Below are 27,927 nucleotides of genomic sequence, written 5' to 3'. Positions count from 1 at the left end.
CCAAAGCCAGACTTCTTCAGACATATCGTACATAGTTCAACTATAACAAGAAAAGCAGTTGCATGCATATTTAGACACTTGTTGTTTAAACATTGTTTAAATATGCACGCGACTGCTTTTTTGTTATAGTTGAACTATGTATGTCTGAAGAAGTCTGACCTTGGTCAGACGGAACGTTACAGAAATATATTTGTGTTAGTGTGCAGCAAGACGCTCGATTCACTTAGGATAGTCATATTTACACTTGCTACAGCATCCTTGCATTAAATGCACAGGCATACGGATCCACCGGCACGAAAACATAAAAGAAGGATAAGTAGTTTGTCTCGCAGAAAACAAACCATTAGTTCAAGGGATTCTGTTGTCTGATCATTGATACGTTCTAGTGTTGTTCACTACCACGTAAAATACATATATATAAACTAAAATCGTAATAGTCACAAATCATAAATATAACGATATCTATTGTGTTCGGCAGACAGTCTGCGACCATACGATCGCCTTTAGTCAAATGATTGTGAGTTGAAATATAAACACGAGAAAATACCTAATGACTTGACTGGCCTCCATTCTTTGCATATTATTATATTAACTCGATGATACTTGGCCATTTGATATTCTAATCGAATGTTTTTATTAAGATATGGACACAAACAGTTCCAATCCAAGCCATAAAACGATTTAAACATACTTTTAAAATAGCTAATGAAATAGACATAAGTGTGTGTCAGGCAAAAAAATATAACTAAACATATAGTAAAGTTTAAATGAAACGTTAAGTAAATTTGGTTTCAAGTTGCGGCCCTGGTATGATGGCAATGCTGCTAAGAACACACAAGCATGGGCACACAAATAGAAAATTGTATCATAATTTTTATTTTGTGATTAAAATTGATCCTGGAAGATTGGAAGATCTCTATGGAATTTTTTAAAATAAATTCCACAGGAATTGCATACCACAGTCAAAAATCTGTTCAGTGTTTTCGTATGATATTGTGGAATAAATGAACAAATTTAAAGATGTAAAACACGTACAAGCAGATATATATAAGATAAAAATGCATAGGGATGAAAAAGAATAAATCAACATAGTTACTAAGTCTCATTTTTTAAAGTTAAATTTGAAGTTTTTAACTAAAAAATAACGGTAATCAACTTAACTCGCCTGTAATTCGAACAGGCTGATTCAAAATCGCTTGTAACGAATTAGGAGTTTATTTTAAACTAAGGACTGCGTCCAGTATGATATTTTCAAATGATATAATACAAATAGTAAACGTATGAACGAAGTATTGAATAGTCACGTTTTTATCGTGTAATTTTCTATCTTGTGAAGATGACAACAGTGTCGGTAGATTCAACCTGGGTGGAATTATCTCCTCCCCAACCTAGAAAATAATAAGAAAAAATTCAGCAAATAACTTAATTAAAATCAAGATTCTAGCAGATTTAACATCGGGACAAGTGGAAATGTGGGATTTGGTTGGTCGAGACAACGGGTGATCAATGTATACTTCCCATAGACAAGTATTTGGAAACACAGCCAAGAAAAGGTCACACATTACAATAGCACTACGCTGCATTTTGCATCCTGATTTGAATCTGGCTGAAAAGGTTGATAAATGATGCGAGTAAAATGAAATTTTAGTTTTATGTACTGGGAACCGAAGAGATGTGAGTTATTGGAACAAGAAAATTATCCTACAAAATTGCGTATTTAAAACTTATAACAAACGTACCAGTATAAATTGTACGTGAACCATCTTCATTTTTGACCACGTTGGGTCCCCCAATGCAGACATTGTGTGGCCAACATGATTCGGTCCTGAACGATTTAAATGATAGTGAGTGCATAAAGTAAAACATAATTAAATAGGACAAATGAGAAGAAAAAATAAAACAACCGTATGCTGCATCTTTGAACTCTGAAGCTGAAACATGAGGGCTGGCATACATGAAAATACCAAAAATATGCAAATGATACGACTTCTTTAAAATTGTATTCTACTACTAATAGATCTTTATTTTGCTTTCCAGTTGTTAATCAAACCGTTGAATGTCTTGCCAGCCCTTACCTAATTCCATAACAAAGCGCGGTATTCCAAATCTGTTATATACTCTGAATTGGAGAAACTCTGGTTTGGTTTGCAATTTTTCATTGTCTGGTATTGCATTGTACACACTGTTTTTACTTCCACGTAGATATGAAATCGGCTGCAAAAGAGAACCTGGGAAACCGTCGCAAGTGAATTCTGAAATGACAAGATGAAGTTAAATAGTGAAAGTAGAAAAACGATCTATAGATACAATTTTCCTAAGGTAATTGACAATTGGTAGTAGAGATTATTCATCTTCTTAAAAGAACATCTATGCTTATTTAGTTCGGCACACTCCTTGGGTATAGTAGCTCAAAAAATTCATGCTGACGCAATTTTTGAACATAAAAACAAGAGAAAACCATATACTTTTATTGATATATATGCTCTATACCTGGTTTACTATGTAGCAGTATTTTACTCAGAACAGATGTGATATTCGATTTTGGTATTTTTTGTCCATTTCGGCTGTAGAATAAAAGTGTAATTGTTACTATTCAGTAATGTTAGCGTATATCGGGCCACTTCATGATGAAATTGACAATTGTTGACTGATTGTCAAGAGTCTTGTAAACTAAACCCGATAAGAAATTATCACGGCCGTTTCAAACTGGCTGACAGTTCGGTTGCATCAAAACGAATGCGCAGCCAATGCTCCTCTCATATCATCAAATAGGCGGTTTCTTAAAAATCTTCGTCTCCCACTTGTCCCACGTGGAACGTCCCACGAGTAGTACACGTGTGAGACAAAGGGGTCACTTGAGACAAGTGTGATAAACGTAGAATATGTGGGGCACCTTGGAAAAGTGAGTTACATGGGACAAGTATGGGACAATTAAGAAACGATATTTTTGAGACACCGTTAAATGAGTATAAGATGCCAAAACTCAAACAAACCTTGATAAAAGCGTGTAGCCCAATAGAAATAATTTTGGACTGCCTGTAACTGTCACTTCATGCTGTAAGATACTGGTTCCATTGGTCCATAGCGATTTCTTGAATTCAGCTGGCGCTATGGATCCTGAAATCTGTAAAATTATTATTCAGAAACCATAACAATACGCCGTATGATTAAAATTTATGTTATACTAGTAGTACGAGTAATTGTACAATACCCACATTGCGGTTGTAAACATAGTAGAACACTGTAGAAATGGATGGGTCGGATGCACCATATACGTTGTAGGCGAAAAACTTGAGCGTAAACTCTTCTATTGCTAATGTTCCATCATAAGTAGAGTATGAACCTCTACCGTCAGCCCCAGCATTTGAAACAGCCTTGAAACACATAGGAAAATGTTGGTGCAATTTTGTAGGTACGATTTAATCGATAGTTATTTTTAGAAAGTGCCATGGGCGCTGTTTAGACAGGGGCGCAAAACGGCGAAAGGTTTTTAATCGTAATTCGTTTCAATAAAATATTTTCAAATTAGAGACAACTGAAACTGAAATTTTTACTTGAATAATAACGTACGGGTATAACATTTCAATAACAGTCATTATGAATCGTCAACCAAGTATCGAGAGGGCGAATTTTTCAACTTTGCCATGGGCGCCATTTTACGTAGATACGCCACTGCTGTATATCCGCGGGTTCAATCTATATGCGGGTGCTAAATCGCCATGGGTTAGGGTTAATATGGGTTCAAATATCCGTAAAACAAAAAAAAATTCCATAGGTACAATAGTATGCAGTTGCAATTGTCTTGGGTTCAAATGCAATGGAACCATAAATTTCAAATACAAATCGGCTCAATGGTTGAGATATTTAATCTTGCATATCATGAAGCATAGATAAAAATATAATAGGGCTAAGAGAGTTATGAAAGCTGTTTTATGTCATATTTATAGAAAATCTCATGTAAAATACGCTTAGTTTAACTGTCGTAAACACCTACATTTAACTTGATTTTTTACACACGGTTTTTTGACACACGTAGCCACTGGCCACATATGTTAAGTTGAGTTTGGGGGTCGGCAAGACCTATTTTCATTCATTGTTATGCTGTGGTTAATGTACATAATACGCACGAGAGTATCGTTTTGCGTGCTATTACCTGTACTTTTCGTTATAGGTTACTTGCACTTCTGGGTCATCTCCGATTCGATAAAATATCTGCACAAAACATTAAATTTATTCAGTCTACGAACGTTTCATTGTAAACAGGAATGGACAATTATAACTTCAGATAAGTTTATATTCAGAACATGTATATATATTATTTTTTGTGGGAGCATTTTGAATTTTTCATGCCCTTCATCTGATAAAAAATAATTCAAGGTTTATTACTTTACTTCCACCATCAAACATGTCCGATCCGCCAACATGAATATGGTTCTGTACACTTCCGCTGAAATAGTATCTATATTCATAAAACTGAAATACCGAGGACCTGATATCTTCACCAGAACTATTTAAGGCTTCTATCATTTTTGTTAAAGAATCATTTTTCAAACCTGGAATAGAACGTCGTATTTAAATATAAATAGTTGAAGCCAGATATGTATTTTTCATCTAATATGAATAGCGTTAATTTATGATTCGCTCAATAAAGAAGTGGCTGTCGGTGTGAGTGGAGAGCCTTCAATTTCATATCTGATAACCCTAATATAGATCATATAATGGCCGGCAAGCCCTTACCATGCAACCATCCCCTTTTCTCGTCAAAATTTTGAAGGCGCATGCGGAAAGAATCAAATATAAAATAATAATAATATATTGGTGAAAAAAAAACTTACAGTATTCATAACAATCATGTCGAAAATAAAATTATTTTTGTTACGAAATGTAAATTTAGTGACACTGACATGATCTCGTTTTGGGTAGATAAATTTTCGTGTATGGTAGAATAGCCCGCACCCATATTTCAGAGACTTTCGTGTTACCGATTGACAGTAACATCGCATGGAAATAGACGACATCCCATTGACATAAGCATGGTAGCTTATTTTTTCCATTGTTGACAAAATGATGAAAATTGAATTATACCCTTTTCCTAGAACTATTTTTATATGATTTGGCTGCAATCTACAATCAAACATATTATATAACCCTCTATCAAAATGTCGTAATTTTCCTTGGTAATTTTTTCTTACAAATTGAAATTAAACTTACTTGGCCCCAGATTTCTTTGCGCCAACGGGTAGTGCTGGCTGTATAACGACTGGAGAGTACCACCATAGTCTCTAAGAAATCCTGTTGTCGTGTAGTACTTCAGAAAAGCTTTGTTTGATGCATTAATTATCTCTTCATGGCTGTCAATGTGCCAGTTCATGACATCAGAAGACTTATGTAAACAGAAATTATGTCAGTTTATATTATCGGGTTGTCCCAAACAAAGAAGTAGAAGCATGACCGTCGTAACCTAAGGCCAGATGACATGTCATGCATGTAGGCTTGTATTTCTTGCGGTGTTTAGATGCGGTTGTCTGGTTGTAGTTAACACAATCAGTCAGTAATTGATTTTTTCACAAGACTGAAAATCACTTTGTGCAAACAGAAAGAAATTGAAACTTCATTTCAAGGTGAATGGAGGCGTGGGGAAAAAAATATCCATGGAGCCCAACAGTAATCAATCTATTTCTCTATGGGGTACGTAAATGTCACACAGGCTTTGCAATGTTTAAATTCGATTGAGCACAACGATTCGGTGAGCACAACGATGCATAGGTAACAATTAGTTTCCACAATGTATAATGCGATTATGATGATTACTGTAATGTACGCATATTCCACAGTGTTTAAAAATTTTGCTTTCGGAGTTTGACTCCAGTCTTTCTGCTACCCTACGTTGTTCACGATTTTTTATGATTGATTTGTCGCTCTACGCGAAACATTGTTAATACTGAACTCGCTGTTATTCAAGAGGGAACCGACTTGCATATTATTTGTTCTTTTAGGGTAAGTGAAATTGCTTTTCGATTAATAAATGTCCATGTATAGACTGGAGCAAGTTCAATTTCCCGTCAACCTCTCTGGGGGTACGGACTACATTAATGAGTTCAATTTAGTACTCTTACCGTACCACTAGTAGAAAAGTAGTAGAACTAGTAGAAAATTGAACTCAATATGCCTAATATTTGATTGGTGAAAGGTATGTGCGACTCAGCATAGTTGATGTTAGTGCTCAAATAATGTTTAAAATAGTAGTGACTGGCACCGGTACCTGTATAGTGGTAGGATGATAGGGGCAAATAAGGAGGGGTTTGCAAGTGCAGTTTTAAGCACCTTGTGTCCACGACATTTTGAGAGACCGTGACAGTGATACACTTCGGGTAAGTTAGAACACTTTTCTTATGGATACAATTTTGATTGATTTTAAAGTTTATCGTATTCTCTATTGATTTGTGCTGCGTATGATATATACTAGTAATATGATAGAGTACTAGCAATATAAAAATCCCTACATACCTTGTAATAACATGCCATACCTGACGAGAAAAGTACGCCGGGCTTTCAAAATCTTTCTTGTGTGCATTTTCAGGTGTTCCAAAAGCAAGGTAATTTTCCCAAAGACCATATCCAGTAAAGATTCGGAGCATCAACTGTTTAACCGGTTCATAACAAAAGTTCTGATTTGTTAGATCATAAAATCTTGATTCTCAAATTCTTACCATCGCGTGTTCCGATTGATTCCCCCGTATATTTATATTTTACACCACTCTCATTTTTATGAACACTGGCCACCAAGGTCCATCCACCTCCCGCTGATTCCATGTCACAGAACACCTGAGAATGAATTTTGAAATCCCACATCAGTGTGGAATAACTGATTTAATATTATTCTGTAAGACACATTGTATAAAAATGACCGACACTGGTCACTGGCAAAACTTTGTAACAAAGTATAGTCTATACGCCAAAAACATAAAATTTTCCCTGATTGTGATTTGAGCTTGTGAGCATTATGAAAATACATGACAATATCCGAAAAAGGCACGATGAGATACGCTATAGCTTAAGCTTGTGAGCACTGTGATAATACATATTGGTGACATGCACGCAGTAGAAGTACAAACAATAACGCGATGAATATGAGCTAAAAGTCCATGCATTCTAGGTATTTCATTGTTAACCATCTTTGCAAGCGTTTAGGTATCAGCTAAGTAAAGTTTATGACTAATCTATTCAGTAAATTATTATGTATCTGCCAGTATATATGATGTTGCGTTCAAATTTGAAACTAAAAATGCAAATAATATGATTCTCTAAATGTAGAATGCAATGTGCAACCTTAAAATACGACGGTGATGAAGTTGGATGAATCGAGTAAAATCCAGACTGGTTTTGGCCACCTTCTTTTATACGGAAACATGAACTTGCTGGCGTAGAAGTTTTTGATAACTCTGATAATAAAAAAACGAATTCGGACATTAACACTACTGGAAAATATCGATGCAAATGATTTTAAGATAAGGTTGTTCCCGGGTTTCGGATATACTTAAGTACATTCATCTGCGGTTATGGACGGAGTGCCATATTCGAAATTACATTCGACAAATGGTATATTCTTTACTCATTATGTATGGGCAATGTTCTTAATAGTAAATTAATTCACTTAGATTTTCAAATTCACTTCAACACCCGTGCGCAATCTTTTATCGTCTATATGTACAGACTATAATTCATACATTTTTAGCTTCAATTAATCCTTTAACTTTTTGCGTTTGGCTCTGATCCCGTAGTTTTGAAAATACCTAAGGAACCTAGCAAATATTAGTGATGACAATTAAATAATTCTTACTTTCGATCGCTCTCTCAAGGCGGTTATTAACCGGTAGGAAAATAATTGAAAGAATATTAAAACGCCAATGCTTATGGGTGCGCAAAATGCAATAAAACATAAATATTATTCCTTTTTGTTCATTGTTAGGCTCTCCGAAATCATCAAAAAATGAAATTCGCGAGCGCCAATTGTCAAGGGAATTAAACAGTAAACGTTTCCTACGCTGAAATATTCAAAAACATTTTTCATTTTACCTGTATAACAAGAATGATTCCACATACTGATAATATAATACTTATGACGACAGCGATAGATAAGACGACGTTGATAGGTGTGCATTTTGGAGTTTTGGTCTCGACAGTGGTATTGTTTGAAGTACCTGAAAAAGAAATTAATCTCTTCACATGTCACACGCAGTCATTGTGACATTTTTAACTTTGTTAAAATCTGCAGCTGTAAAGCTATAAGAAGAACCAAAAATTGCCTTTTATCAAAGGTTTTACTACTAGATGAAATTCTTTTTTTTTATTACTTTCTTTTTAAAAGTAACATCTCAATCAATAAATTATTAGTTATTTGCAGATTAACCACTGCTTTGAATTTACCACGGTTTAGGCAAAACACAGTCTAGCCGAGAGTTAGTTAGAGACACCTAAAATAAAGAATAAATTTCAGTTATACAGCCAAATCCTTATGTATCAGTGCCACGTCCACAGCAAAGATATTGAAAAACCAAAAGCTAAAATACAAACAAAAATTTCAGCACTCGCTAAAATGACATTTAACTTCTAAAAATATGGGAAATTTACTGAAATATCACTTACCTTCATTCGAGTTACCCTGGATGGCGCGTGGTTGTTCGTATGGTACACTCTCGTATAGGTCTCCCTCCGTTTCATTTAAAGTTTCTTCGTTTGTAATATATTGGTAGTCAATTGATGGGTCCCTTCTTGAAGATGGCGGTGGAGCAAATTTATGGCTTGCCATATTTAATAATAAAACCTAGACAAACGATTTTCTATATTGTCTTGCAAGCGAACTGACTTAGTGGTCGATAAAATGAGACAAGCTCGTCATACTAGTACACGTATGTTGAAATATTTTTTACCAAATTAAAAAATACAAGACTCCGACTCTACAGTTTTGTAGTTAAGACAATAATGAGGCAAAACCAACTTCTCAGGTTTTAATATATTCTATCACACCCACATCGCCGCAACCAAGGTACCATTGTTTCCTCGTTAGAAGGTAGCACTAACTGCACAGGCACGATTGCGTTTCCTATGATTTACTGATTCAATTGTTACGTGTTGAATAAAAAAAACTACCTCATAACCAGGGCTTCCGTCGGATTGCACCAATAATAAAAACTAAGGACGACAGTAGGGCGATTTACTGTCCTATTGTGACCAATGCCTGATTCAATGTTATGTGTTGAATGAAAACTACCCTATTAGCAAGCTTCCGTCAGCTTGCACCGAAAAAAAAATGAGGAAGGCGGTAGGACGAGTTACTATCCTATTGATAAAATATGGATAAATTAACTGAAAAGTGTATGACTAATTCAATTGTCATGTGTTGAATGAAAATTTACCCTATTAGCAGGCTTCCGTCGGCTTGCACCAATAAAAAATAAAGATGGCGGTAGGACGAGTTACTATCCTACTGCGAAAATGCCTGAATAAACTAACTTGGAATAGGCAAGTATTTGTTTCTATTTAAAAAAATCGACTTTACGCATGATTCCATATCGTCACGCTTATAACCGAATTGCGTAAGCCATTTTTGGCGGTTTTGAGTTTTTCATAAAATAGGTATTTATGTAATGCTGCGCACCTGTCTGTTAACTCAGATTTTATTTTAAGAATTCCGAGACCCAAAAAAATAGAAATTTTGTATGATAAGCAAATTTGTTCAATTGTTTCACGTCACAAAGGCAAAATAACCTCGGCGAAGGATTTTTGAGTTTTTGCATCTCAGATTCTAACTTAGCGCTTATAAATTTCAATTTATACTACAGTATAGGAAGGCGTGTACTTGTGATATTCACTGTCTGAGTCCAATTCACCTTGGTTGGCTTTAATATAAGGGTACATTGCTGTTTTATTCTTTATATTTAACTTTAATCTTATTTCGGTGGATGTGCAGAGCGTGTTATATTGATGAAATATATATTTGTAAACATAAAAAATAATGTAATTAAATCAGATTAGCTTTTTTTTGTCATTAGACATCGTATATACTAAGAATTACATTCGTTTTTGAATTGTTTGATTTTCAGGACTGGTACATATAGTCAAGTTGCAAAATTGCGTATGTCCCCTAGTCATAGACACATTTCTGCCTAAGTCACAGTGCGCCATTCATTATAACGTCACATGACTGCGTCATACAAATTAACTTAAATCCGGCTACGATCAAAAAATTGAACTATGGCAAATTATTGACTCTCAATGGCATAGCAATATCATTAGGAAGTTTTTTACGTTTTTCTCAAAACTGCTAAAAATGACTTACGCAATTCGGTTATTAGGGTGACGATATGCGAAATTGAAAATTGCGAAATATGAAAAACGTTTCACCATATCAAACATCATTTAAACCACGAATCGTTGGAAATCAGCGCTAACACATTTTACCACCATCGTCAACAGTTCATTTTGCGTTATAAAATGGAAAACATGTCGAGTTTTAAATGGCGCGGGTTTTAAAAATCAGAAAATAAAGATAGATAGCGGCCTGTCAATAACAGATATATAGGTATATGACATGGTATAACCTATAAATGTGAGTTGTAGACCAATTGCAGTATAATATGAGAAAGTGGCCGCAAAGTCACTTATTGTCACAGCATCGTCACGTTTATATAACAATTATTGAATGATGCGTAATCTCTCCCGCCTCCTTGAGTTGAAATATACTCGACCTATTGACTGATTGGCAAACTATTAATCTATAGGATTGTGGGCTACATACTATAAATTTTGATTATATTAGGCCTCTTTAATACCATTCAATACAAAACATATAATGGGACTCGGCGATGTCTGATGGTATATTTGTGCATCTCATAATTATCACGGCTCTGCTTGGAATAATTTGGCTTAGTGTAAGCCATTTTTTCAAAGTGACTAACAACCTTACTCACCCATTTGTCCGAAATGCCACAGCTACGTGTGTGATGATTTGGTGTGGCGTGAGCTGTTTTGTTCCAAGTAGCCAAATGACTTTAGTCATCCAATTTGAACGTAATGACGTCGTAAATCAACTTATGCTAGTTGGGCGCGACCGAAACCATGAAATAATACTCAAGTAAGTAATAGTTATCATCCTCACCGCTTAAAAGATTTATAGTAGGTTATACGGTATTGTGCACCTTCAATTTCTTCAACGTTCACTAACAAGCTGATTTTACGCGACTACGTCGCAGAAAACATCGCATCGCATCTGATAATGCCACCTCATCATAATTGTCATAGACACCTTGCATACGAGTATAAATAATCACACGAATCTGGGGAAAAGGGCATTTTTTCCTCAATTTCTCTTTAAAAGTAATATTGTTGGTATCACCAGTTTATATGATTTTTAACAAGAAATTATATAAATCAGTTATATATACCGATCTCCTTTCAGAGGTGACACAATTGTCGAAACAATAAATTTACACTACACAAAGTGTACTGTACGATGAATCTCATTGCTTAAATGAAACCAATATATCAATGCAATATATTGCTATATAATATATTGCACTTTTGAGGAAATATAACCTAATTTAATCAAGTCTACCCTATTTAGTATAAAGAGGTTATGGTATTTGGTTTTGGTTTTCATTTTTGTAAATTTATTGTGGGGTTGCCTACATAATAGTCAACCTCGCCAGGGGCTCCATAAAACCAAAAGTTTGAGAACCCCTCGAGACCGATAAGCGATTGAATATATCTTGATCCCAACTTGTGTACACAACATTATCAACAGTTATGCAATATAGAATTTTGATGACACATGGACTCAATCGGCCAACCACACTTAGCATGGTGTTTCTGAGTTCTGGAAGCGTTTGTACTATTTTCTGCTAGAACCCTTTCCATAACCCCCTTGCATAAGAGTATACATAATCATACGAATGTTGGAAAAAGACATTGTTGCCTCATTTGCTCCTTAGAAGTTTACTCAGCTATCCGGTATACTCATATAATACTGACTTGACTAATTTTGTAACTTCCCAAAAAAACAATAACAGCATTAGGAAAATTTGAAAACCGCCATTTGATTTTGTTTTTGGTTTCATTTTTGTAAATTTATTGTAGCGCTCTCTAAAGACTAATAGGCAACTTCGTCAGGTGCTCCATAAAACCAAAAGTTTAAGAATCCTCTTCATCCATAAGCGATTGAACATATTTCGCCAATATATATTATTAAAATAAAATTCATTCATGTGAGATCTAACTAATTTTACCAATACTGTTTAGAACGTGCGTTTATATTAAGCTCATTATATTAGAAGAAATATATAACCTAATTAAATATGCACAATATTCTTTAATTTAGCGACAATGATCGCCCCGGCTTCCATTCTAACTACAACCGGTGAGTTGAAATAATGTTTACATATATATATATATATATCAGATATTATTCAAACCTGTTTGCACTATCAAATGGAAATTGAAGCTATAGGCCTACGAGGCTCAAGGCCACGTAGCTTAGATAATGTTATAGAAAGCAGTGTCTTTGAATTATAGAATATTGATTTGTTTGAAATATATTTAACAGATTCTGCCATACACATTTCACCGACAATCTATTGTAGTCCGGCAGAAGCGGGCATTAACATTGTTTTGGGACATAAAGTTTTTTTTATTGTTTAGATATAATGTATATGACATATATAATGATACCCAGCTGGGTGTGGAGTATAAAATGTTGAGCAATTTTTTTTAAGTGGATTTAAAGTATTCGGCCCAAAATGACGCACATCCTGAACCCTAACCTGGTGAACATACAATGTTCAGGTTGTGCGCCATCTTGGTACGAATACTTCAGGAGCGCCTTTTTGTTAAAAACAATTATTTCATAACTATATGGTTTAGTTTTGCATACATAGTAACATTGAATCTCCTTACAATGTCAGAAATTCAATTTTAGTAGAACAAATGGTAGTTTATTTCACTAATACAAGCCAGGATCCATCGACAGAATCTATCCACTTTCTATTGCGCTCTTCAAACTACATTTGCGTTGCCGCGCGCTTTTCGTTTTCCTAGTTTAAGCTTAGGGACTTGGGAAATATTTTATTTTATTAATTGGATTGGAATATTTGACCTCGTTATTCACTTCGAACAAGGGCATGTAAAACCATCCACTGGTATCTAAAGATGTGTAACGTGTTTTTTTTTGGAAGAACCGCAGCCTTTCAGTACTGCATTGACTTTGGCAAAATTAATATATCCTTGTGGAAATAGAAGGTATGCATATGCGAAACCGAGATGTGCACCTGTTATGCCAACATAGTTGAGTCAAACGTTTTGAATACTATAGTACATCACACACATTTTCCTGCGTGCTTCGGTTGTACGTAGTAACGCGCACATTTTTGCGCACATGCATCAAATTCTACTTGATTATTGAGCTATAGGTTTTTGACGAGCTTTTGTGTGTGATTTCATTCCATAGAATTTGTATGCTGTTCTAAAGGATAAAATTTCAGCTTTTTCATTCATTCAAACCGCGTGTTGAAAGTAAGTTTTGTAATATTGCGTGTTGGTTTCCAACATTCTTGAATCGGTGATGCCAGTAAATCTTTAATACAAAAAGATCAGTAACATCTGCAATAAAAACAGCAGTACCCACTCAAATGACAGCTGGGGGATGGATACTCTCAGTATCTGCTCCATCGCGTGCTTCTTATAGTCTTACCAGTTTACATGAGTGCCAATTGGTATCTAAGCTCAGCCAGAGACAAAAAGTTTCGGACTGCAGTTGGCGTGACGAAATGTTTTTAAATATATATTCTACAATAAGATTATTTGATTGCATACTACTGAAAGTTCCGCCTTATATGTCTTTTCCCATTGCACTATTCCTTTACTGATATTCGATAATATGACGTTCATCTGACCTAGTTCTTAAAGTGTGTAGATGGGTATAATCTTTTCCACGCTGTTCAGATGGGAATGCGCGAATATATATAAGAATTGCTAATATTGGTTTGCAATGCGATGAAATCCCATCTTGGCATTTCTGCCTCTCGCAATTGCTGCGTATACTTATCGGGGAAGTTCTGTGGCGTGGTTATCAAATGAAAAAAAACATGGGAGTATTTTTTGTACTTCTCTACTACTATCAAACCTTGATATTTTGTGAAAACTTTTTTCCATGCAACCCCTTTTTAAAACATCCCCAACAACCACAACTAATTCTGTTATTAAACTTCCGAAACAAACACATAAAATCATCAACAGATGCATATCACCAAGTAAATATTGCTAAATTGATCTTTATTTTACCATGTTTCATGTAATTCTTTTTGGTAAACCTGTTATCTATGGTAAATACAGCACATTTGACAATGTTGTAGTGTGACTTTTTTGGCCTCACATTTTTGATATTTGTAGTTACAGCTCTTGGGCCTCTGTCAAACAAAGTTACATACAAAATATTGGTTGTAAATTGCAAAACAGGATCATGTTGTTGGAATAACTTGGCATTTTACCACCCGTATATCATTCATTGTTGAGAATATTAATAAAATCATGAAATTTAAAAATCTGTTTTCTTGAAATTTTTGTTGTAGCTGAATTCCAAGGACAGCATGACAACAGGCAAGAGAAGCACAGTCGCATCTTTTAGTTTATGACAGGGTTTCTTAAGAGGGGACCCCTTCCTCCTTGGAGGCCGCTGATCGGTTATCTGGGAGCACGAACAAACAGATGGAAATGCGAATATATAATAACAATGTATTTTTATAGAAGAAAAGGAGCAAAACTGTTGAGAGTCTTTGGTAGTTTGGAAAGCATTGGCATGGAACATAAGAATGAACTACATTCTTTCCCAGGGATATACTATGAAATGTAGCAATTTTCTCATTCTTGTTCTCGTGATATCATTATCTTTCACTGCGTCGTCTTGATCATCCCGCTGCATAACAATTCTCGCTAACATATAATTGACTGTTCTCCACTGGGTGTATATCCACTTGAACCACTGGCGACTGCATTAGCAGGATTGTATTGTTAATTGCAACAAAAACGGGTATTTTGAAATAGTACTCTTTATTTTACGCGTATGTTTCGACAGTATTTCCATATACTGTATATGGGTCGCGACCCAAAGCTGGGCTCAACAAATACCTAAAAGTTATTGATTTTATTTCCTAGTACATTTGGTGCTTGCGTAGTTTGTGCACCAAGATTGCGCACAACCTGAACATAGTATTGTAATAGGTTATGGTTCAGGTTGTGCGTCATTATGAGGCGCAAGTTTGCGAAAACACTAATAAAAATATCTCAACAAATACCTAAAACTTATTGATTTTATTTCCTAGTAAATTTGTTGCTTGCGTAGTTTGCGCACCAAGATTGCGCACAACCTGAACATAGTATTGTAACAGGTTATGGTTCAGGTTGTGCGTCATTATGATGCACAGGTTTGACGAAAAACACCAATACAAATATCGAGCAGTAAAAAAAATTGCTCAAGGCTGCAAACTCCACACCCATGTAGAAATGATGGACAATGACCCCAAGATGAATAATCACAAATAAAAAAAACTTTATGTCTGAAATCAAACTTGGGCCAAAAAGGTTCCCTTATCTGCCGGACTATTGGCAGTTCTTGCCTGTGTTAGTTCTGTATTGCAAATGGTGATGAAACGAAGAAGCGTTAGCGTAATTTCAAAAAATGATTAGAAACTATATCAATATATATATTGTAACCAAAATGAAAAGTAAGGATGGATTGGATGTGACATAACAAACTGTGTAGTTTTCTCTTTTAAATTATCAGCCTCCTGTCCCTGAGTGTTTATGTTTGTAAAATTTGCTATGAATAAATGTGTTAGGGTGAATGTGTCTAATAATACCGATGATATCTTTAATTTAATTCAAATTCTTTATTGCGTTAATGCTTGTTTTCCCATAGTCCACGTATTTGATTTCTTTTCCTAACGGATGGGCTTGCTACACTGTTGTTATTAGTCTTGTTGTTGTAGTGAAAAAATCTATTCTCAACAAACGGTAGTTGCGAGACTCCTTTCCGCATTTTTAATATTCACGGAAACATTGTTTTGACATTTGACCTTCGCGCCCTTAAGTGTTCTTTTTTCTATAATAATAACTAATCCACAAATAATCAACTGTGGCGAAGTAATTGAAAATGACTGGCATCACGACGTCGTCAGTTCAGTAAAGTTAGGTATTTATCAAAATATATCATTTTCTGTCTGTAATATTTTTGTACTGAAATAAGTTCTTAAGCGCCTTCTTAAAGATCAAATCTTAAAGTTTATTTTATACTTTGTCGGGGGCGGTCCGGAAGTATTTGTAACAAGATGACGCACAACCTGAACAACTATGGCCTGATACCCATAATATGTTAAGGTTGTGCGCCATCTTGGTACGAATACTTCGGGAGCACCTTGTTGGTTATAAAATGTATCCCTGGATAGTGGAACGGCAACGACAGACCTTGAAGCTTCACTACGTCATACGATTCGGGTAATGCGAGTTGAATATTGTATACATAAGATAAAAAAGTTTGGGATTAAAATCATTTTGAACTATTGCGTAAAGTCTTCGAGCACATGGTATATTCTCATAGTTACAAATAAACCATTCATGTTTTTTTTTATCAATCGGCGACCTTGCAAGAGGAATTGAACGAGCATGGTCAGGACTAATCTCCCAGTTCACGAAAGATCGGTTTATTATTTCAAACAAATATTAACATAGTAACACTGGAAACGACGTGGCAATATTTATAAAGATAATTTAACATTATGTAACGAACGAGTATTGCACAAGCACGAAAGTCGAGTGACTAATTCACTAATGTGATTCATCCAATGCCAGCAAAAATGTTAAGGTGTGCCCAACGACTAACATGGTCTGCCTGTGATCATAATTACAGTAGCAAGCAAAATCTGGGGTGAAACAACAGCCTCAAAAGAAAGTTTGCAAAAGATCCAATGGTACATTTCATATCAAATAAATTCATGTTAGCTTGCAGAGATATGAAAATAGGACTATTTGAACGTTCGCGACTTTACAAAACTTCTCATACGACTGATTTCTGACTTCATTTTGAGAACTCGAAGAATTCTAAGTGATTCAAGAGTCTTGCTGCACACTAACACAAATATATTTCTGGAACATTTCGTCTGGCCAAAGCCAGACTTCTTCAGACATTTCGTACATAGTTCAACTATAACAAGAAAAACAGTTGCATGTATATTTAGACACTTGTTGTTTAAACATTGTTTAAATATGCACGCGACTGCTCTTTTGTTATAGTTGAACTATGTATGTCTGAAGAAGTCTGACATTGGTCAGACGGAACGTTACAGAAATATATTTGTGTTAGTGTGCAACAAGACGCTCGATTCACTTAGGATAGTCATATTTACACTTGCTACAGCATCCTTGCATTAAATGCACAGGTATACGGATCCACCGGCACGAAAACATAAATGAAGGATAAGTAGTTTGTCTCGCAGAAAACAAACCATTAGTTCAAGGGATTCTGTTGTCTGATCATTGATATGTTCTAGTGTTGTACACTACCACTTAAAATACATATATATAAACTAAAATCTCGTAATAGTCACAAATCATAAATATAACGATATCTATTGTGTTCGGCAGACAGTCTGCGACCTTACGATCGCCTTCAGTCAAATGATTGTGAGTTCAAATATAAACACGAGAAAATACCTAATGACTTGACTGGCCTCCATTCTTTGCAAAGGAAAATCCACTCGAAGGCACATATCTGTGTATGGATTGCTACCGCGTATATCCTCGATCATACTTGGCCATTTGATATTCTATTCGAATGCTTTTATCAAGATATGGACACAAACAAATTTCAATCCAAGTCATAAAACGATATATACATGAACACGAGAAAATACCTAATGACTTGACTGGCCTCCATTCTTTGCAAAGAAAAATCCCCTCGATGGCACACATCTGTGTATGGATTGCTAACGCGTATATTAACTCGATCATACTTGGCCATTTGATACTCTATTCAAATGTTTTTATTAAGATATGGACACAAACAATTCCAATCCAACTCATAAAACGATATATACAACCTTTTAAAATGGTTAATGAAATAGAAATAAGTGTGAGTAAGTCAAAAAAATACCTAAAGATATAGTAAAGTTTAAATGAAACGTAAAGTAAATTTGGTTTCAAGTTGCGGCACTGGTATGATGGCAATGCTGCTCAGAACACACAAGCACGGGCACACAAATAGCAAATTAAAGCATAATTCTTATTTTAATTTCGTGATTAAAATTGATCCTGAATTACCTACGCGTCTGGAAGATTCTCTTTGAAATTTTTGGAAATAAATTCCACGGGAATTGCATACCACAGTCAAAAATCTGTTCAGTGTTTTCGTATGATATTGTGGAATAATGAACAAATATAAAGATGTAAAACACGTACAAGCAGATATATATAATTTAAAAATGCATAGGGATGAAAAAGAATATATCGGCATAGTTACTAAGTCTCATTTTTTAAAGTTAAAGTTTTTAACTAAAAAATACCGGTAATCAACTTAACTCGCCTGTTATTCGAACAGGCTGATTCAAAATCGCTTGTAACGAATTAGGAATTGTTTATTTTAAACTAAGGACTGTGTCCAGTATGATTCTTCAAATGATATAATACAAATAGTAAACATGTGAACGAAGTATTGAATAGTCACGTTTTCATCGTGTAATTTTCTATCTTGTAAAGATGAGAACAGTGTCGGTAGATTCAACCTGGGTGGAATTATCTCCTCCCCAACCTAGAAAATAATAAGAAAAAATTCAGCAAATAATTTAATCAAAATCAAGATTCTAGCAGATTTAACATCGGGACAAGTGGAAAATGTGGGATTTGGTTGGTCGAGACAACATGTGAACAATGTATACTTCCCACAGACAAGTATTTGAAAACACAGCCAAGAAAAGGTGACACTATTACAATAGCACTACGCTGCATTTTGCATCATGATTTGAATCTGGCTGAAAAGGTTGATAAATGATGCGAATAAAATGAAATTTTAGTTCCATGTACTGGGGACCGAAGAGATGTGAGTTATTGGAACAAGAAAATTACCGTACAAAATTGCGTATATACAAACTTAACAAACGTACCAGTATAAATTGTATGTGAATCATCTTTATTTTTGACCACGTTTGGCCCCCCAATGCAGACATTGTGTGGCCAACATGATTCGGTCCTGAACGATTTAAATGATAGTGAGTGCATAAAGTAAAACATAATTAAATAGGACACATGAGAAGAAAAAATAAAACAACCGTATGCTGCATCTTTGAACTCTGAAGCTGAAACATGTGGGCTGGGATACATGAAAATACCAATAATATGCAAATGATACGACTTCTTTAAAATTGTATTCTACTACTAATAGATCTTTATTTTGCTTTCCAATTGTTAATCAAACCGTTGAATGTCTTGCCAGCACTTACCTAATTCCATAACAAAGCGCGCTAGGTATTCCAAATCTGTTATATACTCTGAATTGGAGAAACTCTGGTTTGGTTTGCAATTTTTCATTGTCTGGTATTGCATTGTACACACTGTTTTTACTTCCACGTAGATATGAAATCGGCTGCAAAAGAGAACCTGGGAAACCGTCGCAAGTTAATTCTGAAAGGACAAGATGGAGTTAAATAGTGAAAGTAGCAAAACGATCTATAGATACAATTTTTCTAAGGTAATTGACAATTGGTAGTAGAGGTTATTCATCTTCTTAAAAGAACATCTATGCTTATTTAGTTCGACACACTCCTTGGGTATAGTAGCTCAAAAAATTCATGCTGACGCAATTTTTGAACTTAAAAACAAGAGAAAACCATATACTTTTGTTGATATATATGCTCTATACCTGGTTTAATATGTAGCAGTATTTTACTCAGAACAGATGTGATATTCGACTTTGGTATTTTTTGTCCATTTTGGCTGTAGAATAAAAGTGTTATTGTTACTATTCAGTAATTTTAGCGTATAATGGGCCACTTCATGATGATAAATTTGACAATTGTTGACTGATTGTCAAGAGTCTTGTAAACTAAACCCGATAAGAAATTATCACGGCCGTTTCAAATTGGCTGACAGTTCGGTTGCATCAAAACGAATGCGCAGCCAATGCTCCTCTCATATATATCATCAAATGAGTGGTTTCTCAAAAATTTTGTCTTCCACTTGTCGCACGTGGAACAAGTGGGTCACTTGGGACAAGTGTGGTAAACGCAGAATATGTGGGGCACGTTGGACAATTGTGAGATACATGGGACAAGTAAGAAACGACATTTTTGAGACATCGTTGAATGCGTAAGTGGCTAAAATCTAAACTAAACAAACCTTGATAAAAGCGTGTAGCCTAATAGAAATAATTTTGGACTGCCTGTAACTGTCACTTCATGCTGTAAGGTATTGGTTCCATTGGTCCATAGCGATTTCTTGAATTCAGCTGACGCTATGGATCCCGAAATCTGTAAAATTATCATTTTTATTCAGAAAGCATAACAAAATATTACAACATAAATATAAGTATTCTTCCTTGATGATGATTAACATCTATATAACTGATAGTACGAATAATCGTACAATACTCACATTGCGGTTGTAAACATAGTAGAACACTGTAGAAATGGATGGGTCGCTTGTACCATATACATTGAAGGCAAAAAATTTGAGAATAATGTCTTCTATTGCTGTTGTTCCATCATAAGTAGAGTATGAACCTCTACCGTCAGCTCCAGCATCTGAAACCGCCTTGAAACACATAAAAGAAAATTTGGTGCTGTTTTGTAGGTACAATTTAATCGAAAGGTATTTTCAGAAAATAACTTACTTTAAGTGAAAACGAACTGACTGAACGATCCGTATTTTCCACCCACATTAACAGATTGAATGGATGAGAGGTAGAAGACAGAAGTTCTACTCCGTGACTCTCGTTTCTGCATTGAGAATTTTTGATTGTTTTGGCATTTTTAACTTATAAATTTCAAATACAAATCGGCTCAATGATTGAGATAATCGTTTTTTTCATATTAGAAGGCATAGATATAATCGGGGTCAGACAGTTATAAGGGTATGAAAGCTATTTTTAATATTTTCAAGATATATTTATGAAAAAATTCATGTGAAGTATGTTTAATTTGACTGTCGTATAACCCTACATTTAACTTGATATTTCATGAACATAAATGAAGCCGCAGGCCATATATCTTCAGTTGCATGTGTTTCGGGATCGGTAAGACCTATTCACTCATTGTTGTGCTGTGGTTTATGTACATGATACAATTGAACGTTCTACTTGCCATTACCTGTACATTTCATTATAGGTTACTTGTACTTCTGGGTCATCTCCGATTCGATAAAATATCTGCAAAAAATATAAAATTTATTCAAACTACGAACGTTTTATTATAAACAGGAATGGACAATTATAACTTCAGATAAGTTTATATTCAGAACATGTATAATATTTTTGTGGGAGCATTTTGAATACTTCATGCCTTTCATGTGATAAAAAATATTTCAAGGTTTATTACTTTATTTCCACCATCAAACATGTCCGATCCGCCATCGCCGATATAGTTCTGTACACTTCCGCCGAAGTCGTATGTATATTTATAAAACTGGAATACCGAGGACCTGATATCTTCACCAGAACTATTTAATGCTTCTATCATTTTTGTTAATGAATTTTTCAAACCTGGAATAAAACGTCGTATTTAAATATAAATAGTTGAAGCCAGATATGTATTTTTCATCCAATATGAATAGCGTTAATTTATGATTCACTCAATGAATGGGTGGCTGTCGGTGCGAGTGGAGAGCCTGCAATTTCATATCTGATAACCCTAATATAGATCATATAATGGCCGGCAAGCTCTTACCATGCAACCATCCCTTTTTCACGTCAAAATTTCAAGGCGCATGCGGAAAGAATCAAATATAAAATTATAATAATATATTGGTAAAAAACTTACAGCATTCATAACAATCATGTCAAAAATAAAATTATTTTCGTTACGAAATGTAAATTTAGTGACACTGACGTGATCTCGATTTGGGCAGATAAAATATAGTGTATGGTGGAATAGCCTACAGCCACACCCAAATTTCAGGGGTTTCCGTGTTACCGATTGACAGTAACATTGCCTGGAAATAGACGGCATAACATTAACTTTAGCACAGTATATGTTTTTTTCCATTGTTGCCAAATGATGAAAATTGAATTGTACCAACTTACTATAGAACTATTTTTATATGATTTGGCTGCAATCTACAATCAAACATATAATATAACCCTCCATTAAAATTTCGTAATATTTCATGGGAATTTTTTTTTACAAATTGAAATTAAACTTACTTGGCCCCAGATTTCTTTGCGCCAACGGGTAGTGCTGGCTGTATAACGACTGGAGAGTGCCACCATAGTCTCTAAGAAATCCTGTTGTCGTGTAATACTTCAGAAAAGCTTTCTGCGATGCATTAGTTATTTCTTCATTGCTCTCAACGTGCCAGATCATGACATCGGAAGACTTATATAAACAGAAATTATGTCAGTTTATATTACCAGGTTGTCTTGAACAAAAAAGTAGGAGCATGACCGTCGTAACCTAAGGCCAGATTACATGTCATTCATGTAGGCTTGTAGTTCTTGCGGTGTTTAGATGCGGTTGTCTAGTTATAGTGAACACAATCAGTCAGTAGTTGATTTTTTCACAATACTGAAAATCACTTTGTGCAAACAGAAAGAAATTGAAATTTCATTTCAAGGTGAATGGAGGCGTGGGGAAAAAGTATCCATGGAGCCCAACAGTAATCAATCTATTTCTCTATGGGGTAGGTAAACGTCACACAGGCTTTGCGATGTTTAAATTCGATTGAGCACAACGATTCGGTGAGCACAACGATGCATAGGTAACAATTAGTTTCCACAATGTATAATGCGATTATGATGATTACTGTGATGTACGCATATTCCACAGACCACAGTGTTAAAAAATTTTGCTTTCAAAGTTTGACCCCGGTCTTTCTGCTACCCTACGTTGTTCACGATTTTTTATGATTGCTTTGTCGCTCTACGCGAAATATTGTTAATACTGTACTCGCTGTTATTCAAGAGGGAACCGACTTGCATATTATTTGTTCTTTTAGGGTAAGTGAAATTGCTTTTAGATTCATAAATGTCCATGTATAGACTGGAGCAAGTTCAATTTTCCGTCAACCTCTCTGGGGGTACGGACTACATTAATGAGTTCAATTTAGTACTGGTACCGTACCACTTGTAGAAAAGTAGTAGAATTAGTAGAAAATTGAACTCAATATGCCTAATATTTGATTGGTGAAAGGTATGTGCGACTCAGCATAGTTGATGTTAGTGCTCAAATAATGTTTAAAATAGAAGTAACTGGCACCGGCACTTGTATAGTGGTAGGATGATAGGGGCAAATAAGGAGGGGTTTGCAAGTGCAGTTTTAAGCACCTTGTGACCACGACTTTTTTGAGACACCGTGACAGTGATACACTTCGGGTAAGTTAGAACACTTTTCTTATGGAAACAATTTTGATTGATTTTAAAATTTATCGTATTCTCTATTGATTTGTGCTGCGTATGATACTAGTAATATGATGGAGTACTAGCAATATAAAAATCCCTACATACCTTGTAATAACATGCCATACCTGAAGAGAAAAGTACGCCGGGCTTTTAAAATCTTTCTTGTGTGCATTTTCAGGTGTTCCAAAAGCAAGGTAATTTTCCCAAAGACCATATCCTGTAAAGATTCGGAGCATCAACTGTTTAACCGGTTCATAACAAAAGTTCTGATTTGTTAGATCATAAAATCTTGATTCTCAAATTCTTACCATCGCGTGTTCCGATTGATTCCCCCGTATATTTATATTTTACACCACTCTCATTTTTATGAACACTGGCCACCAAGGTCCATCCACCTCCCGACGATTCCATGTCACAGAACACCTGAGAATGAATTTTGAAGCCCAAAATCAGTGTGGAATAACTGATTAAATATTATTCTGTAAGACACATTGTATAAAAATGACCGACACTGATCACTGGCAAAACTTTGTAACAAAGTATAGTCTATACGCCAAAAACATAAAATTTTCCCTCTTTGTGATTTGAGCTTGTGAGCATTATGAAAATACATGACAATATCCGAAAAAGGCACGATGAGATACGCTATAGCTTAAGCTTGTGAGCACTGTAATAATACATATTGGTGACATGCACGCAGTAGCAGTACAAACAATAACGCGATGAATATGAGCTAAAAGTCCATGCATTCTAGGTATTTCATTGTTAACCATCTTTGCAAGCGTTCAGGTATCAGCTAAGTAAAATTTATGACTAATCTATTCAGTAAATTATTATGTATCTATTATTATGCCAGTCTATATGATGTTGCGTTCAAATTTGAAACTAAAAATGCGAATAATATTATTCTCTAAATGTAGAATGCAATGTGCAACCTTAAAAAACGACGGTGATGAAGTTGGATGAATTGTATAAAACCCAGACTGGTTTTGGCCACCTTCTTTTATACGGAAACAAGAACTTGCTGGCGTAGAAGTTTTTGATAACTCTGATAATAAAAAACAGAATTTGGACATTAACACTACTGGAAAATATCGATGCAAATGATTTTAGGATAAGGTTGTACCCGGGTTTCGGATATATATACTTAAGTACATTCATCTGCGGTTATGGACGGAGTGCCATATTCAAAATTACATTCGACAAATGGTATATTCTTTACTCATTATGTATGGACAATGTTCTTATTAGTAAATTAATTCATTTAGATTTTCAAATTCACTTCAACATCCGTGCGCAATCTTTTATCGTCTATATGTACAAACTATAATTCATACATTTTTAGCTTCAATTATTCCTTTAACTTCTTGCGTTTGGCTTTGATCCCGTAGTTTTGAAAATACCTAGGGAACCTAGCAAATATTAGTGATGACAATTAAATAATTCTTACTTTCGATCGCTCTCCCAAGCCTGTTATCAACCTGTAGGAAAATAATTGAAAGAATATTAAAACGCCAATGCTTGTGGGTGCGCAAAATGCAATTAAACATAAATATTTTTCGTTATCATCAAAAAATGAAATTCGCGAGCGCCAAAGAGAATTAAACAGTAAACGTTCCCTACACTGAAATATTCAAAAACTTTTTTCATTTTACTTGTATAACAAGGATGATTCCACATACTGATAATCCAATACTTATGACGACAGCGATAGATAAGACGACGTTGATAGGTGTGCATTTTGGAGTTTTGGTCTCGACAATGGTATTGTTTGAAGTACCTGAAAAAAAAAATTAATCTTCACATGTCACACGCAGTCATTGTGACATTTTTAACTTTCTTAAAATCTGCAGCTGTAAAGCTATACGGGCACCAAAAATTGTCTTTTATCAAAGGTTTTACTATAGATGAAATTCTTTTTTTATTACTTTCTTTTTAAAGCAACATCTCAATCAATAAATTATTAGTTATTTGCAGATTAACCACTGCATTGAATTTACCACGGTTTCGGCGAAACACAGTCTAGCCGAGAGTTAGTTAGAGACACCTAAAATAAAGAATAAATTTCAGTTATACAGCCAAATCCTTATGAATCAGTGCCACGTCCACAGCAAAGATATAGAAAAACCCTGTTTAGCTAAAATACAAACAAAAATTTCAGCACTCACTTAAATGACACTGAACTTCTAAAAATATGGGAAATTTACTGAAATATCACTTACCTCCATTCGAGTTACCCTGGATGGCGCGTGGTTGTTCGTATGTTACATTCTCGTATAGGTCTCTCTCCGTTTCATTTAAAGTTTCTTCGTTTGCATTATATCGGTAGTCAATTGATGGGTCCCTTTTTGAAGATGGCGGTGGAGCAAATTTATGACTTGCCATATTTAATAACTAAACCTAGACAAACGATTTCCTATATTGTCTTGCAAGCGAACTGACCTAGTGGCCGATAAAATGAGACAAGCTCGTCATACTAATACACATATGTTACAATATATTTTACCAAATTAAAAAATACAAGACTCCGACTCTACAGTTTCGTAGTTAAGACAATAATGAGGCAAAACCAACTTCTCAGATTTTAATATATTCTATCACACCCACATCGCCGCAACCAACGTAACATTGTTTCCTCGTTAGAAGGTAGCACTAACTGCACAGGCACGATTGCGTTTCCTATGATTTACTAATTCAATTGTTACGTGTTGAATAAAAAGCTACCTTATAACCAGGGCTTCCGTCGGCTTGCACCAATAAAATATAAGGACGGCGCAAGGACGAGTTACTATCCTATTGCGAAAATCCCCCAATAAAATATGAATAAATTAACTGGAAGGTGCATGACTGATTCAATTGTCATGTGTTCAATGAAAACTACCTTTTAACCAGGGCTTCCGTCGGCTTGCACCGATGAAAAATGAGGAAGGCGGTAGAACGAGTTACTTACTATCCTATTGCGACAATGCCTGTATAAAATTGAATAAATTACCTTGGAAAAAGCAAGTATTTGTTTCTATTTAAAAAAATCGACTTTACGTATGATTCCATATGCTAAATTGAAAATTGCGAAAAATGAAAAACGTTTCATCATATCAAAAATCATTTAAACCACGAATCATTGGAAATCAGCGCTAACACATTTTACCACCATCGTCAACAGTTCATTTTGCGTTAAAAAGTTGAAAATATGTCGAGTTTTGAATGGCGCGGGTTTTAAAAATCAGAAAATAAAGATAGATAGCGCCCTGTCAATAACAGATATATAGGTATATGACATGATATAACCTATAAATGTGAGTTGTAGACCAATTGCTGTATAATATGAGGAAGTGGCCGCAGAGTCACTTATTGTCACAGCATCGCCACGTTTATATAACAATCATTGGATGATGCGTAATCTCCCCCGCCTCTTTGATTTGAAATATACTCGACCTCTTGAGTCTTGACTGATTGGCAAACTATATAGGAGTGTGGGCTACATACTATGAATTTTGATTATATTAGGCCTCTTTAGTACCATTCAATACAAAACATATAATGGGACACGGCGATGTCTGATGGTATATTTGTGCATCTCATAATTATAATCACGGCTCTGCTTGGAATAATTTGGCTTAGCGTAAGCCATTTTTTCGAAGTGACTAACAACCTTACTTACCCATTTGAACGAAATGTCACAGATACGTGTGCGATGATTTGGTGTGACGTGAGCCGTTTTGTTCCAAGTAGCCAAATGACTTTAGTCATCCAATTTGAACGTAATGACGTCGTAAATCAACTTATGCTATTTTGTGCGCGACCGAAACCATGAAAGAATACTCAAGTAAGTAATAGTTATCATTCTCACCGCTTAAAAGATTTATAGTAGGTTATACAGTATTGTGCACCTTCAATTTCTTCAACGTTCACTAACAAGCTGATTTTACGCGACTACGTCGCAGAAAACATCGCATCGCATCTGATAATGCCACCTCATCATAATTGTCATCGACACCTAGCATACGAGTATAAATAATCACACGAATCTGGGGAAAAGGGCATTTTTTCCTCAATTTCCCTTTAAAAGTAATATCGTTGGTATCACCAGTTTATATGATTTTTAACAAGAAATTATATAAATCAGTTATATATACCGATCTCATCACACTACACAAAGTATATTGTACGGTGAATCTCGTAACTTAAATGGAACTAATATGTCAATGCAATATATATATCAAATTTATAATATGGTGCCTATATTTTGGAGTAATTAAATTGGAGTTATATAGATAGCC

General features: G+C 35.0%; 1 protein-coding gene across 4 annotated transcripts; it reads right to left on the bottom strand.

Annotated features, from left to right (window-relative positions):
- Positions 1–548: 548 nt before the first annotated feature.
- Positions 549–26,443, bottom strand: LOC120333426 (uncharacterized). Of its 4 annotated transcripts, none has more exons than XM_078119519.1 (16): positions 25,870–26,443; positions 25,303–25,427; positions 25,098–25,128; positions 24,583–24,695; positions 23,956–24,070; positions 23,773–23,864; positions 22,454–22,625; positions 21,630–21,793; positions 21,402–21,460; positions 20,927–21,032; positions 20,689–20,847; positions 20,434–20,564; positions 19,958–20,031; positions 2,076–2,252; positions 1,740–1,825; positions 549–1,388 (listed from the first exon to the last, which is right to left on the bottom strand). In XM_078119519.1, the coding sequence occupies exons 1-16, from the start codon at positions 26,030–26,032 to the stop codon at positions 1,215–1,217; spliced, it is 1,941 nt and encodes a 646-aa protein (XP_077975645.1). In that variant the 5' UTR covers positions 26,033–26,443; the 3' UTR covers positions 549–1,214. The 4 variants fall into 4 exon arrangements, with proteins under 4 accessions (XP_077975645.1, XP_077975648.1, XP_077975647.1 ...); XM_078119521.1 differs by lacking the exons at positions 549–1,388; positions 1,740–1,825; positions 2,076–2,252 and adding exons at positions 17,931–18,850; positions 19,203–19,288; positions 19,539–19,695 and having other exon boundaries at positions 25,870–26,436; XM_078119520.1 differs by lacking the exons at positions 549–1,388; positions 1,740–1,825; positions 2,076–2,252 and adding exons at positions 17,932–18,850; positions 19,203–19,288; positions 19,539–19,719 and having other exon boundaries at positions 25,870–26,432.
- Positions 26,444–27,927: the final 1,484 nt, after the last annotated feature.

This window comes from Styela clava, chromosome 13 (genome assembly GCF_964204865.1).
Source record: "Styela clava chromosome 13, kaStyClav1.hap1.2, whole genome shotgun sequence".
Lineage (NCBI taxonomy): Eukaryota > Metazoa > Chordata > Ascidiacea > Stolidobranchia > Styelidae > Styela > Styela clava.
This window is presented reverse-complemented; position numbering and strand designations above follow the sequence as displayed.

Excerpts from the sequence above, each read along its gene's own strand:
- LOC120333426 (XM_078119519.1), bottom strand. The coding sequence starts at position 26,032 with ATGGCAAGTCATAAATTTGCTCCACCGCCATCTTCAAAAAGGGACCCA. Across the intron at positions 25,428-25,869 it reads CCAGGGTAACTCGAATGGAG|GTACTTCAAACAATACCATT; the intron begins GTAAGTGATATT and ends TTTTTTTTTCAG. Across the intron at positions 20,032-20,433 it reads GGCTACACGCTTTTATCAAG|CCAAAATGGACAAAAAATAC; the intron begins GTTTGTTTAGTT and ends TTTATTCTACAG.